The 13,032-nt window shown below is 35.3% G+C and overlaps 2 protein-coding genes across 34 annotated transcripts in view; one reads left to right on the top strand and one right to left on the bottom strand.

The window, feature by feature from the left end:
- Positions 1 to 1,137: 1,137 nt before the first annotated feature.
- On the bottom strand, positions 1,138 to 6,530 carry LOC308499238 (uncharacterized protein). Of its 3 annotated transcripts, none has more exons than XM_081052291.1 (2): positions 5,091 to 6,530; positions 1,138 to 4,746 (listed from the first exon to the last, which is right to left on the bottom strand). In XM_081052291.1, exons 1-2 carry the CDS (start codon positions 5,151 to 5,153, stop codon positions 4,405 to 4,407), a joined length of 405 nt encoding a protein of 134 aa, XP_080908417.1. In that variant the 5' UTR covers positions 5,154 to 6,530; the 3' UTR covers positions 1,138 to 4,404. The 3 variants fall into 3 exon arrangements, with proteins under 3 accessions (XP_080908417.1, XP_080908419.1, XP_080908418.1); XM_081052293.1 differs by having other exon boundaries at positions 1,151 to 4,740; XM_081052292.1 differs by having other exon boundaries at positions 4,293 to 4,743.
- The window catches only part of BAZ2B (bromodomain adjacent to zinc finger domain 2B), a 242,266-nt gene continuing 232,902 nt past the window's right edge, over positions 3,669 to 13,032 (top strand). For all 31 annotated transcript variants that reach the window (XR_013993561.1, XR_013993562.1, XM_081052281.1 and 28 more), the window contains exon 1: positions 3,669 to 4,233. The gene's annotated coding sequence lies outside the window, so the exon portion shown is untranslated. The remainder of the gene's footprint in view (positions 4,234 to 13,032) is intronic.

Below are 13,032 nucleotides of genomic sequence, written 5' to 3'. Positions count from 1 at the left end.
TTATTTTAGCAAAACTTTATTATTTGTATCTTTATAATACAATTTATGTGACTCTCTAATCTCCCTGGAATTTCCTACATTCAACATCAACCAGAATGTGAGCTTTTCATGTTTTTCCAGCCTCTAGCAGAGTGCATAGCATATAGCAAGCACTCAAATGTTTGTTCAATGAATGAAAAGCTTCATTAGTCTGTACCGATGAAACAGAAACAAGACATGACAGTGGCCAGCTTGTTCTACTATTTAGATATCTCATTCTTTGGGCTTTTTGTAGTCGGCCTTCCTAGACTTTGTTCTCTATACATGGCAATTCCTTACTCTTTGAAGATCCATGTACAGTACTTACAGTAGTAAATGAAGATATCTGTCCATCTTTACCTCTCTATCTACCTATTTATGAAGTTGTCTTTGTCCTAAAAACAGATGGTACTTTAAATAAGAAAGTGCAATAATTGAGATTATAGGGGTGGCATAATTAGTCTACGGGATAGGTATATATCATATATAGAAGTTCAGAAATAATTATCAGTAATATTGGGAAAGATCTGTTTGATCATTTAATTCTTTTACAACTCTGTACATGATGAAGTACTAATTTAGATAATGATATTAGGTAGAAGACTAAGTGCTATGAGAGCCAGATTGTTTTATAACTACAGTAATTCTTTTTTTCCCCCAACCCCCAACTCTGACTATGTTGTAATCTCTGAGACAATCAAATGTGATAACATGAAAAAAGGGAAGGAGTCATACTAAAGAATATTAAGTGCAACTTTTTAGTTAGAGGGTATCAAATACTGGAATAATCCAGTTATAAATTTCTAGTGTAGCATTATTTTTAAAAATCAATTTTTAAAGTACAGATTAAATTGGAAAATTAATATATTTGAATTACCAAGTAACACCAATTTATTTTGATATATTTTCACATAAAAATTGAAGCTTTTTATTTTATTGAAATACAAGAATTCATGAATTTTAGATATCTGAGTTTTTAATTTACCAATTATTTTATTAATTAATTGGTTTCCATTTAACAGCATTTCATCTTTGAGAATGTTGCAAAAGTGTTCTCCAAACTACATAAAGAGCCCTTGATGATAAAACTCTTTTAAAAATATTTTAAAGACATAAAATCAAGTTCTTCATTATCATCACTTTTATCCTTTATTCCAACATTTGATCACACTCAGAAGTTCATTGTTCAACCAAGAAAAAGACAACTTTGTATTGTATGCTGTTTCAACTTGAAATTATATATATCCTTTAGAAACGTTTTTGGACTGTGGTCTAAAATTACCCAGGAGAATGATAGGAATTTTTAATATGAGACTTTATATGTTATCACTTTCATTACATATGTACATTTTTTCTATTGATTAGACATATATACAAACTTTAAATTAATAAATGAATTTTACTATGTCAAATATTTTCCCCCCTGGTTTCTTCTTTAAAAATCAGGCAATGTAAATTAAATATCCTTATGAAACCTATTGTTTGGAAAGCCAATGTGCCATCTTTAAACCCAATATTATTTCAAAATATTGGAAACAAAAATTGAACCATGCTTTGCAGGATATTTTGTAAAGTATTTAAGTAAAATATACATCCTTAGTTATTCGAGTTATACAAGAGGGCCATTTATTTCAAGAATAATGTTTTAAAAGAATTCTTTATGAAAATTGAGACAACTTGAATCTAGTAGCCCTTTTAAAAAATCTTTTCAGAAATGAATTTTTTTCAACAGTTATGCTAGTGATTAGGCAAAGTGTCAGAAATGAATTGTTGAAATATTATTATACTTTATTTATATGTAGAAATATCAGTCAATTGCCTTGTTTACTTCCAAATGTTTTAAATACTGTTTGAGTAATTACCACTATTATATAAAAAATCATGAACTTTTTTGCATGTTGCTTTGGAGGGAATATCTAAATTCACACTTACATTTTAATCTATATTTTTCTTCTGGAACATTATTAGTAAATTTTGAAATTGTAGAACTGTTGACCTAGTCATACATGTACAGAGCTTGGCCTCTGAGTTAATTAAATATGAGTTAATAATATATTAAAAGAAATTATTGTCCTTATTACAGTTATTAGGTAGTTACTCAAATTATAGCTTCAAAGGAATGCAGAGCATGGAAAAACTCAGGATTAAATTATGCATTTGAACCTTAGGCCAGCTTTTACTGTACAGACAGTTTTCTGCTAAGAGAGAAATTGTATGTCATTGAAATTAAATGCTTTTCTGGGGATGGAAGGTTCCAGTTTTTAATGAAATTACTGAGTGTGGTGTAGTGAAATGATTAAAATCTGTATTCCGGGAATGTGGCAGGAAAAAAAAATCAATAAGTGCTAGCACAGCTTTGCTGCTCAATGTGAATCCTGAGAATGAAATAAACTACTACAAAAATAATAATTAAAAACATATCAGCACATTAATTTATTTAGCATCAGTCTCCTGAGACATCATCTTCACTAATTTTTAGCATACATTTTACTATGTAATGAGCAGCCTTCTTTTCAAATACCCCTATTAGACAGGCAGTATTTCCGCCCTTCCCCCAGTGCTCCTGCATTGCAATCATTGTACTTGCACTTATTATGTTACAAATGACCGAGGTAAGGCTGACATTCTCAGTGCATGCAAAAAGACCTAGTCTGCCAGGCTTTCTTTTTTTTTTTTTTCCTAATGAAGCAGCTTTGTGAAATCTCCCCATGTGTTAATACTAATGAAGATCCTCCAGCACAATTAAAATCACAGCCAGTGGCTGAAGAGGAAACAAAAAACAATAGCGTCTTTTAAGATACATTTATCCGCATTTATATGTACAAAATATACATATATATGGTCAAGTTATGTTTTCTAAAGCTTGCCTTTCCTTTACTCTTCTTCCTGAAAATTAAATTATGTAATTTTTAATTATCTGAACTTTCAGACTTCAGTGTTGGCGTGATGGGAGAATACTAACTACCTCAATGAAAACATTTAAAAAATATGTATCTTCTTGGGTAATAAAGCGTTAACCAACGAAAACACTTTTTTTAAGAAATCATTTTTAGGAGGCTATTGGATGTGTGTGGGTAATGTGCACTTTAGTCTAACTTTACTGGTTTCAGAATGTTGGAATTGGGGGGGAAATTGTAGGGTGAGAAACAAAGTTCGAAGAGGTTCTGGGGGTAGACAAATAGCATACCTCGTGTGTAATTTAAAGATAGAGCAACGGGTTACCAGTTTTGATATTTTAAAAAATGGTCAATTCCTGCAATTAGCTATCTCCTGCCCTTTTTTTTCACCCTCTCAGAAACGGGGGGGAAAAACTACTAAGGTTGCCTTTTACAGTTTTAATTTATAACTTTAAAACGGTTAACTATTTTAACATGTTTTATTTAAATTTTAACTGCATAAACATTACAGCCTGCTTAACTTGCCCGTGTTAGGGCAGTAGCGGTTAATCCCGGGACCATTTTGCGTCCTTTTTATTTTATTTTGACTTCCAAACATCCACGAAGTCTTGGCATATTAACTTAGTTGGCTTATAAACTTCAACCGAATTCTGTTTATGGACAAAAAAGTTTAGGTGAAAATGGTTAATCTAGGTTCCCTATTATGTTTTCGTTTTTGAAAAATTACGTTTTCGATTCCTATTTTCTGTCCTCTCTACTTTTACAAGCAAAACAAAACATTTAAGTTTCCTAACTTTTTCCTGGGACAAGGGAGAGTGCACGCTCAAAGAAAGCTACAGGATTCTTGGGAGAAAGAAGCAACCCCCTCCCTGTCTTGGTTCCTTTAGGAGCTGATAGGTCATTTATTATTGGAACTGAAATGGTATAAACAATTCTCTCTCTTTTTTTCCCTTGTTAACAGCAACTTTCATTGTTAGAGAGAGGAGAGAGAGAGAAGCCTTGTTGGTTGACGTCACTTGGTTCATGAAGCCTTCGCCTAGAAGTGAAGCTGCTGAACAAACCTTGAGAAGAATCATCTCCTGCTTCAATCTGCTGCTGGATAGGAACTAATCAGAGAGAGAGAGGCGGAAGGCGGAGGAGGAGGGAGGCCAGGGCTTTCCCGATCACAAATCTCACCTCCACCCCAACTCTGTACTTTTCTGGCAAAAATAATAGGAATAAGGAGGTGTTGGGGCTTCCAGGAACAAAAATCGCAACCTTCAGCCGTCTGGGGAAGGCACAAATCCCATCCACCGCAACTCTCAGTTCGAAAGTAAAGGTGAGTTACGAATCCTCGGGTGTGAGGGGCGCGGGTGCAGATGAAAAGCCCTAACGTTACAAAGCCGGTGGAAACCGAAAAGGAGGCACCACGCTCCCGCGATCGGGGAAGACTCCGGAGTTGCCGTCTCGAGGCGCCCGCGCTGCCCGCGCTGCCGGCCCTGCCGGCTGTTTACCCTCGCCGGCCGGCCGGTGTGTCTCTTTGTTGTGCGGGCTGCGGGGCTGGGGTGGTGCTGGGGTCCCAAGTGGAGTTTGGGGGAGCAGGACGCGGAGGTGCGCGGTCCTGGGTGGGAGGTGGGGGGGGCGGTCTCAGGAGAACGGAAACTTTATCCCCAGCTGCCGGTGCGGGACTTCGGGCCGGCAGGGCCGCGGGCGGGCCGTGGCTCGGGGCGCGGGGGCTGCCGCCGCGGGTCCCCGCCTTTGTGCCGGCCGCCCTGTGCGGACGCCGGGCTCCGCGTCTCCCGCGTCCTGGCTTCGGCTTCCAGCGCTCAGGTCGCTGCCAACAGTTCTGCTTCTTAAAAAAAAATAAAAGAAAAGAAAGATCTCTAGCGTTGTCGAGATCGCTGTTCCTGCCGGGGAATATCCGCCGGTCCCCCCCCCCCCCCCTTCTTGCCGGGGTAGTTTCCAGATCACCCCCCCACCCCACCAGTCCGCCCACTGCTGCCCCTTTTTCTGCCTCCGCCCCCTCTTTCCTCCAGGACTGATTAGCTGCGCCGGCCACCTCCCCCCCCTCCCCCCCCAATTCTGGCCTCTTTTGCTCTTTCCCTGCATCGCGTGGAGCTGTATAGAGTTTACTGAAAACGAGCTGGGGCTGGGGGTGGGGGCGGGAGTGGGGGCAGGTGGGGCTGGGAAGGACACCTGGGAAGATGGCTCTGTCCCCACACCGAGGGTGAGGGCAGCGTAGCCGTTCCTACGGTGCATGTGTGTCTCCTAGCACTTCTTCCTGGGGAACAACCGCCTGCTCGCAACTCTTCTTCGCTCTTTTAATCCTCTTGTCGCTCCCCCTCCCCCTTTGCCCTGTCGCAGCTCCCCTCCCCTTAAAGTAGTTCCACGAACCCCACAATTGGGACTTGGGAAAGGAAGTGTTTGGAGAGTCAGACCTGGCCTTGCTGTTTGGGAGATTTTTCTCTTCTTTTCTGGCCCTCTGTATTTATCTTTTGTGTGTTGCTTCCTTATAAAGGGAGAAGCAGCTGCAGTGCTTGGCCGAGTTGTTGAAATTTATCCCTTTGTGTATATTACAATATCCTCCATTTTTTCCCTCTGCCCTCTAAACAACAAGCGTTTCGCCATCTTGGGCAATTTTTATTCCCAAGTCGCTCTCTCTCTCTCTCTTTTTTTTATTTTTGAGGAAAGGAAAGAAGCCTTAGAAAGGCAAAACGTGTGTCTGGATAAGACTCAAAGTTTAGGGAATGTTCAGGGGGCCCAGTGACGTCATGTAAACTTTATCGAGAAATTGTCCCAAGAGGAAATTTTCCGCTTAATTTTTTCCCCTGTTTTAAAGGACCGTGTAAATTACTGGTTAACGATGAATTGTGCGGTTTATTTTTGTGTTCTGCTCTCAGAATGAACCCTCAACAGCTACACATTTTATGTTTTGGTAACAGGTGGAAAATTGTGTGCAAAAAATGGTATAAACTTTTATAGTGTCCTTTGGTATTCACAGCTTTTGTCTATGTGCTTTTTATTCTTTAAAGGTATCAACTGTTATTTTTAGTCAGCCGTATTCCCTTTCTTACTTCACTCTCTGTTGTGCATTTTTCTTTAATCAGCTTGGTTAATATTTACGTAGACTTATTTTAGGTTACCTAGATCTCCTTTTGTAATTAAATGTTCTATTTTATACATACTTGTTTACATTTTGAAAATATATAACTATTGAAAATACTTGGAGATACAGGATTTTAAAATTTAGTAGCAGGTATTAAGTCAAATGGCAAAAATGTGGTTAGTATTTAAAAGGCAGAATTGATTTTAAAATATATTTTATAACCTCAAACTATAAGCTCTGTCAGCCATTACGAAAAGGTAAACAATAAAAACTAGTGTTGTTTAAATTTGCTTGTCTAAAATAGTTTTTCACATCACAAAAGTTTAGTTGGTCACATGATCAAACTTAATGATACACTGACTAGTATATAAATAAGAGGCACTGTAAATTGAATGGGAAAGTGGAATTCTGTCTCCTGTAGTCATTTGCAGTCAGCATATTTACTTCTCTTCTAACAAGGACATGAAACTGTCTGTATTTAATTTGCATTCTCTTTGTCTTCTGGGTTGGGGAAAAACATTGACTACAATTAACTCAAAAAAAAAAAAAAGCTACTAGAAACAATTCTGAATACATTGAAAAGGTTGGTCTAAGACATAAAAACTTATGTTGTATGTGGTATGTTTTTATCTCTGTAGCAGCCTTCTTTGGTGTTATCTGCTATGCTATTTGTCTAGGAATTTGCTTTATGTAAAATGCTATATAGAAAGCTTGACTGAATTGAATGTCTGCCATTTATGTGAATTGGAGGTAGGTGAAAAATGTTTAAATAGTTAAAAGCACATAGAACAGATGGTTCTAAATTATACATGCAACAAAGGACTAGAAGATTTGGCAGATTATAAATAGCAAGCAACAGAGGATAAGCAGTTTAAGGAAATGGTAGTTAAATACATTTGATGTCTCACACCTATTGTAAACACTGTACATTGTCACTGTGCTGCCTAATCAATAATTTGGACAACACTGAGGCACTTACAAGTTTCAGATAGAAAAAAGTAAGATTTTCCAAATATTTGAAATGAATGGTTGAATGTAAAATTATTTAAAGCCTGTAATGACAAGCTTTTTTTTTTTTTTTTAAGGAAATCAAATTGTATGCTTTAAAAATAGGAAGTTATTTATGAGAACTTAATACTGTTGTATTCATCTGATGGTTTGGAGAGTAGTAGGTACACATTTTAAAACCCAGAGAATAGTATCTTTACTGTTCTCATATGTTAAACTAGTCCTGAAGTATATAGTAGCCTTTTACTCTTTCAAACACTACAGAAAAATATTTTTAGGCTATTTAGTCTTGGAAATGCGTTTATTAGAATACTGTTGACATAATTTACTAAAATAGTTCTTAAATGAAGAAAGGATATATTTTAGTATTATGAGAAAAGAATATATTTTAGTGTTTTTGAGTTTTGTGCAGAACATGATTTTACTTGGTGAATGTAGTTTACTCTCAATTTTAAAAATGTAAACATTTTTATGTAGTTTTGGCCTTTCTGGAAGAATCTGAGTAATTATATTTAGCATTTTCAAAAGATTTAGAATAACTTAAAAGTATTCAACTTGGCAGAAATTTGTTTTCATTTTTATAAGCCATTTATTTAAAATGCTTATAAGTCTGTAATGGAAACCTTGGAATTTTAATTCTGTTGCCCTTTCTCCTATTTCTTTGTTTGCATGTTTATTATAGAACTGCAGTGTAAAGGAGCAGATGTTTTGCCAAACATCCTGATGTGTTGCTTTTTCTTATGGGAGTGCATAACTGTTCCTTCTGATGCATCAACTTGACAGCTGGTTGATTTCATGGAGCTGCTAAGAAGCCATTAGTGGTGTCATTGAATTGAAACAGAACAGTCACTCCCAGCTTGAACTGCAATTGTTAATGTCTTTGTTGCTACTTTTGTGTTACTATACAAGATGTAGGATATCTCAGTTGCGTGAAAGTTCATGTTTTCTGTCTTATCTCCGTGAATTAGTGAATGTATATGTTGGAACCTGATTACTTTTAGGTTTAAATATTTCTCAAAGAAAGAGATTGTAAATTGTAATTTCTGAGTTTTTGACCTAGTTCTAGCTAGAACTACCAAAAGAAGATATGATTTATCACAAACACAGTAATGTGGTGACTTTGACTCCTAGGTAAAATTATATCATCCAGGTTGAACGATATTTAATATAGTTGATATTCTGAAGGGTTAATTGAATTACCTATTTAGGTATTTTAAGGTTTTTGATTATATAAAGTTAAATATTTCATAACATGAGGTTTTAAAAATACAGTACTTTAATAAGTGTTTACCCTTTTGATTAAATATTTCTTTAAACTTTTGTTGTACAAGGTAATCAGAAAATAATTATTGAGTAAATGGGCAGCTTTGTGTTTTTCTTTATAAGGAAGTGAACATAGTAAGTAATTGTAGCATTTAAGTATCTTAAAAATTGAAATCCTATTTTTATTGCACTAATAATTTTATTGATAGTTTCAACTATCAAACTGGTACTAAAATGGGGTCAGATCATTCCATTGGTGCCTGTGTTTTCTTTTTCTAATGATATGCTACTTTTTTTTTCTTGGTGGGAAAAGAGATAGGAAGGAGGAAAGAAGAAGAATGATAATCTAAACAGAAAAAAAAATACATTTAAAAAAATTTTGTGTAAAAAACTTTAGGATGATAAATTTAAGGATATAATGTAGCCTATCACTTTGTTAGGAGCTCATTTCTAGTCCCAATATTTATTGACTTTTAATTTAAAATTTTAAAACTACATTATGCATTCAAACAGTTTTTCAAAAAGCATAACATTTACATTTCAAATAAAAGTTTGCCTTTAAAATACTTAAAATGTGAAATTGATGATTAGAATATATAATTTGTGTAGTGAAATCCCATTCAAAGGATTTAGTCTACAATATAAATAAATTTCAAACACTTATAATGCACTGTTGAGTGATTCCAGAATTATTATTTCCTGAAATCAAAAGTTTATAGAGATGCTTTCCCTTTCAGTAGATCATACATTACTTAGACTAAAGCTAAGATTTATCTTCAGGTAATATGCTTTCTCAATCCTTTTATATAATAGCCACACAATTCCCTGAAAAGAAAATCATTATCTTAGCCTATGATACAATTTATAAGAAATACATTTACTCATAACATATTTGTGTCATGGCAGATATTCATCATATAAACTAAACTGATATATTGAGTTATAAAATGTAAACGTTTTTTTAAAGGAATCTCAATGCTTAGCTCATTTTTACAGATAATACAGTCTTAATTCTGCAAATAAGTGTCCCATAATTTAAGTAAGAATTTTTCATCATTGGCTTTCTTAAAGGAGGGCAATTTTAAATAAAAAGTCACAAAAAGTTTAAACTTTTATTCATAAGTTTTTCTATTTCATATTAACTCTTACTTTGAAGTTTTGAGCAATAAATGTATTTAGCTAATTTACAATTACATGTATAGTCATAAAATATTGGCAACATGGTTGCTGAAAGAAAAATAACATGAATTTACAAGACTTTTAAATCTATTTTGAATGCTTTGTGATTTGTGGCAAGTCAATACAGTTTGAGATGTAAGATATTTAATAGTTCTGATATTTGTAAATTAAACATTGAGCTTTTAAAATGAATAGGCTTTTATAAGACTATGAAGTGAAAATACAGTTTTTTATCTCACATATTTAAAAATTTACTGTATAAGAGGTGTTTTCAGTTTGTTTTTTAAATACAATCAATTGCTTTTAAAGTAGCTGTTTTTATAATTTATGAAATTTGGCATGTACACTGGTTTTTGAATGCCTTTCATTCAAAATAAAAATTGCGTTAGCAATGATACTAACAATGAAGATAATATATAGATAAGAATCTCTACAAATGTTTGTGTTCACGTGTGTGTATGTATAAGGAAAAAGGATCATTTGTTTTGAAGATAGTTATTGCATTGATGCTTAAGCTATGTGTGGACGTAATTGTGTGTTTTTCCTGTTTTCTCCTCTTAACACTTTTCCACAAGCATGCACTCATTAATCAAAGACGGTGCACTCCTGCTGAGGGCAGAGAGGTTCATCAAATTGGCAGTCAGTTTGGTGTAAAGAACGGTGTTCTGAAGCTCTTAACTTGCTGGGACATAAATAAATCTAAGGTCTTTGTATGCAAACCCTGGAGGTTAATACTGTATAATTCAATGTCCTGTCTTTGTTTTTATGATTGATGTTTTTGAATGTTTCAAGCTTGATGCAAATCTTCTAGTAGGTCAGGTCTGGCAATCTGATTGGCTGAAGTACGAAAGCATTAGGTTGTCAGGACTTTGAGTATGCTGCAGAGATTTTGATTTTTTTTTTTCCTTCGAGATCATTGTCATATTGCCTGAGCTGTTATAGGAATGTACTGATGATTGACATCCCCTGCTGTGATAATGGACCCAGTGCATGAAATGCCAATAGTTTGGTCCTATTTGTTCGGAAGCTTACTGCTATTTGTATCCTTAACAGAGCTAACATGTAGAACAAGCAAAACTACTGGGATTTCTGTGTAGAAATAGTGCTGGGATTTGGCTTTAACATGAATTGGTTGCATATTCATAATTTAAGAACAGCTGGTTACAGCAAGCACATAGTCATTTGCAAGCTATTATAAACCATTTCACTCACACATGGAGCCTGTGCTTGGTGGATTTTTTTATTTTTTTATTGATCTACCTGCATTTAGAATCTGGTCACTGCTGCCACAGAAGCTCTTCATTTTAGCTGTGTTTGCAACATAGAACAGCTTCAATTTTAAATATTTAATTTAAACTAAATGCTGAGTAAAATGAAGATGCTTTGAAGGAACCAAGTGTAAAAGGTCAATAATGTATTACCCATCATATAGCTCATCTTCGCAAAAACCAAACAAACCTAGATTATATAATCATTGTACTTTCTGGAAAATATGTTTTATGATTTTGTCCTTAGGTACATAACTGAATTATCTTTGATTTGAAAGTATTATTAAATGTATATTTTACTAGATACATATAGTTTTAGGAAACAACACAAGCAATAAATTGTGATTGATTAGCCCATAAAAGAATTTCACCTAATATGTAGGAAAGGGGCAGTATGTGTACCTTACGAGTGTGTAAGTCAAAAATAGGAAAATCAACAAGACATTATAATTGGATTAGAAAAATGCTAATCCTAAAACTAGAAAATACTCTACTTTTTTAGAAGGATTCTAATGAGAAGTCTCTTCTGCTTTTTGGGGTCACTTGTGGAACATTAAGCACAGCTGTGCCCTTATAGTTTTTAAATGATATGTGTCAGCTAGTCCAGCTATGATAGTTTCCTGCATGTTGTGCTGCAGAGTCGGGATTGAAAGGAGAGGAGTAAACCTGTCTTCCAAGCTTTCAATGAGAAGAGTGGGAGGAGAGAAGGTTAAATGTGATTTCAGATATCCTTGTAAGTAGGAATCACAGGGAGCTCTGCCTTGATTTGTGTATGTTAAAATAAGTGGATACCTGAGTAATGATTTACAGGGTGGTGATTATGCTGAGCTTTCCACACAACCTAGTGTTAGGTTCACATGTACATGCATGTGTTTGTCCTCTCACTAGATGATAAAGTAGCTTTTAGCACTTCAAGGTTGAGTACCAGTGCTAAGAGTACATTTTACTCTTTCTTGGCTTCACAAATGGCTGGATATGTTGGTAATATAACAGAATATATGGCCAAATGTAATCTAGCTGATAGTAAGCTGTACTTTTTCTAAATAATAAATTCAAAGGTTATTAAGGGACGATGTGTTACATTTTAGTTTTGAGTTGCGTAGGCTAATAACTTTATATGTACAGTTAACTTGACATTTGAGGTTATGTTAGTCGTTTTGTGACTCTATGCCATTTTTTTCTCTCCCTTTGACTGTTGTCCTTTCACTTATCTCCCTGCTCTATAGCATATCATCACGGAATAACCTGAGAAAATAAAAGGAAGTAAAATTCAAATAAATCTAGTTCCCCTTCCTCCCCCACTTCTTGATAGATCACATAGAAAATCTTTAGATTTTTACCAAAATGAAGGGTTGGGATTTTCTCTGCTTTTTCTGGTTCTCCCCGCAATAGATAATTATATTTAGATAAAACTAAATATGAGGTAATGGACTCAATTTAAAAAAAAAATATTAGTAACCCAACGAAATAGAAAAAAATTAGCCATTACTTGAAAAATGAATTGACTCACTAAGGACAACCACAGGTATTTAATACACTTGTTGTCCTGGTACTGATAATAGGGGAAAGGGGGACAGCTACCTTCATTCCTAACTTTTATACTGAATGCTGGCTTCAAGCTTCGTCTTGGAAGACTGGATAAAAGTTTAAAAGCTCAGAATAGGGCAGAGATAACTTCCGGTTGAAATCATTAGAAAATGTTTTTTGGTTTAAGTAGCACTGAATTAGACCAAGAAGAATGTGTAAACTGAATATTTAGAGACCAGGAAGAAGGGATCCAACAAAGGACAGCATGAGTTCTCTATAAGATAAATAAATTAAAGATAGGTCTACAGGGCATCTGGAGTGGTTCTGCCACCTTTTTTGAGGTCACGCCAATCGACACCTCTTTTCCCAGGAGGAAAAGAAAATGTCCTGGGATCCTACTGTTTTTCTCCCATTGCTTTCAAAATTGACTGCTTGGCTTTCTCCGGAGAAGGTGGGTTAATCAGTTTCAAATCATCCATTTCAGTGATAGGCTTGTTGTTTGTGAAGGCCAGGTAAAAAGCGACAGAACTGCCCTTTCTGGTCAGTTATTCAAATACCGTGTTTCATGTGAGATTAGCCAGAACCACTCCCTTCTCCTCACTTCTTCTGTGCTTTTATAAATGGTTTTTCTTGAAACCTAATGCATGGTCAGACCTGCAGGCCACAGAGAGTAGGGAAGATATCATCGCCGTTGCCCTTTTCTAAATTTGGTGGCGAGCAACTAGCCTTCAAGGGGATTTGATGACTGACTCAGGAAAACTCCTTTCCACCTTTTAGTCCTTTGGAT

Source organism: Rhinolophus hipposideros (genome assembly GCF_964194185.1).
Source record: "Rhinolophus hipposideros genome assembly, chromosome: 6".
NCBI lineage: Eukaryota > Metazoa > Chordata > Mammalia > Chiroptera > Rhinolophidae > Rhinolophus > Rhinolophus hipposideros.
This window is presented reverse-complemented; position numbering and strand designations above follow the sequence as displayed.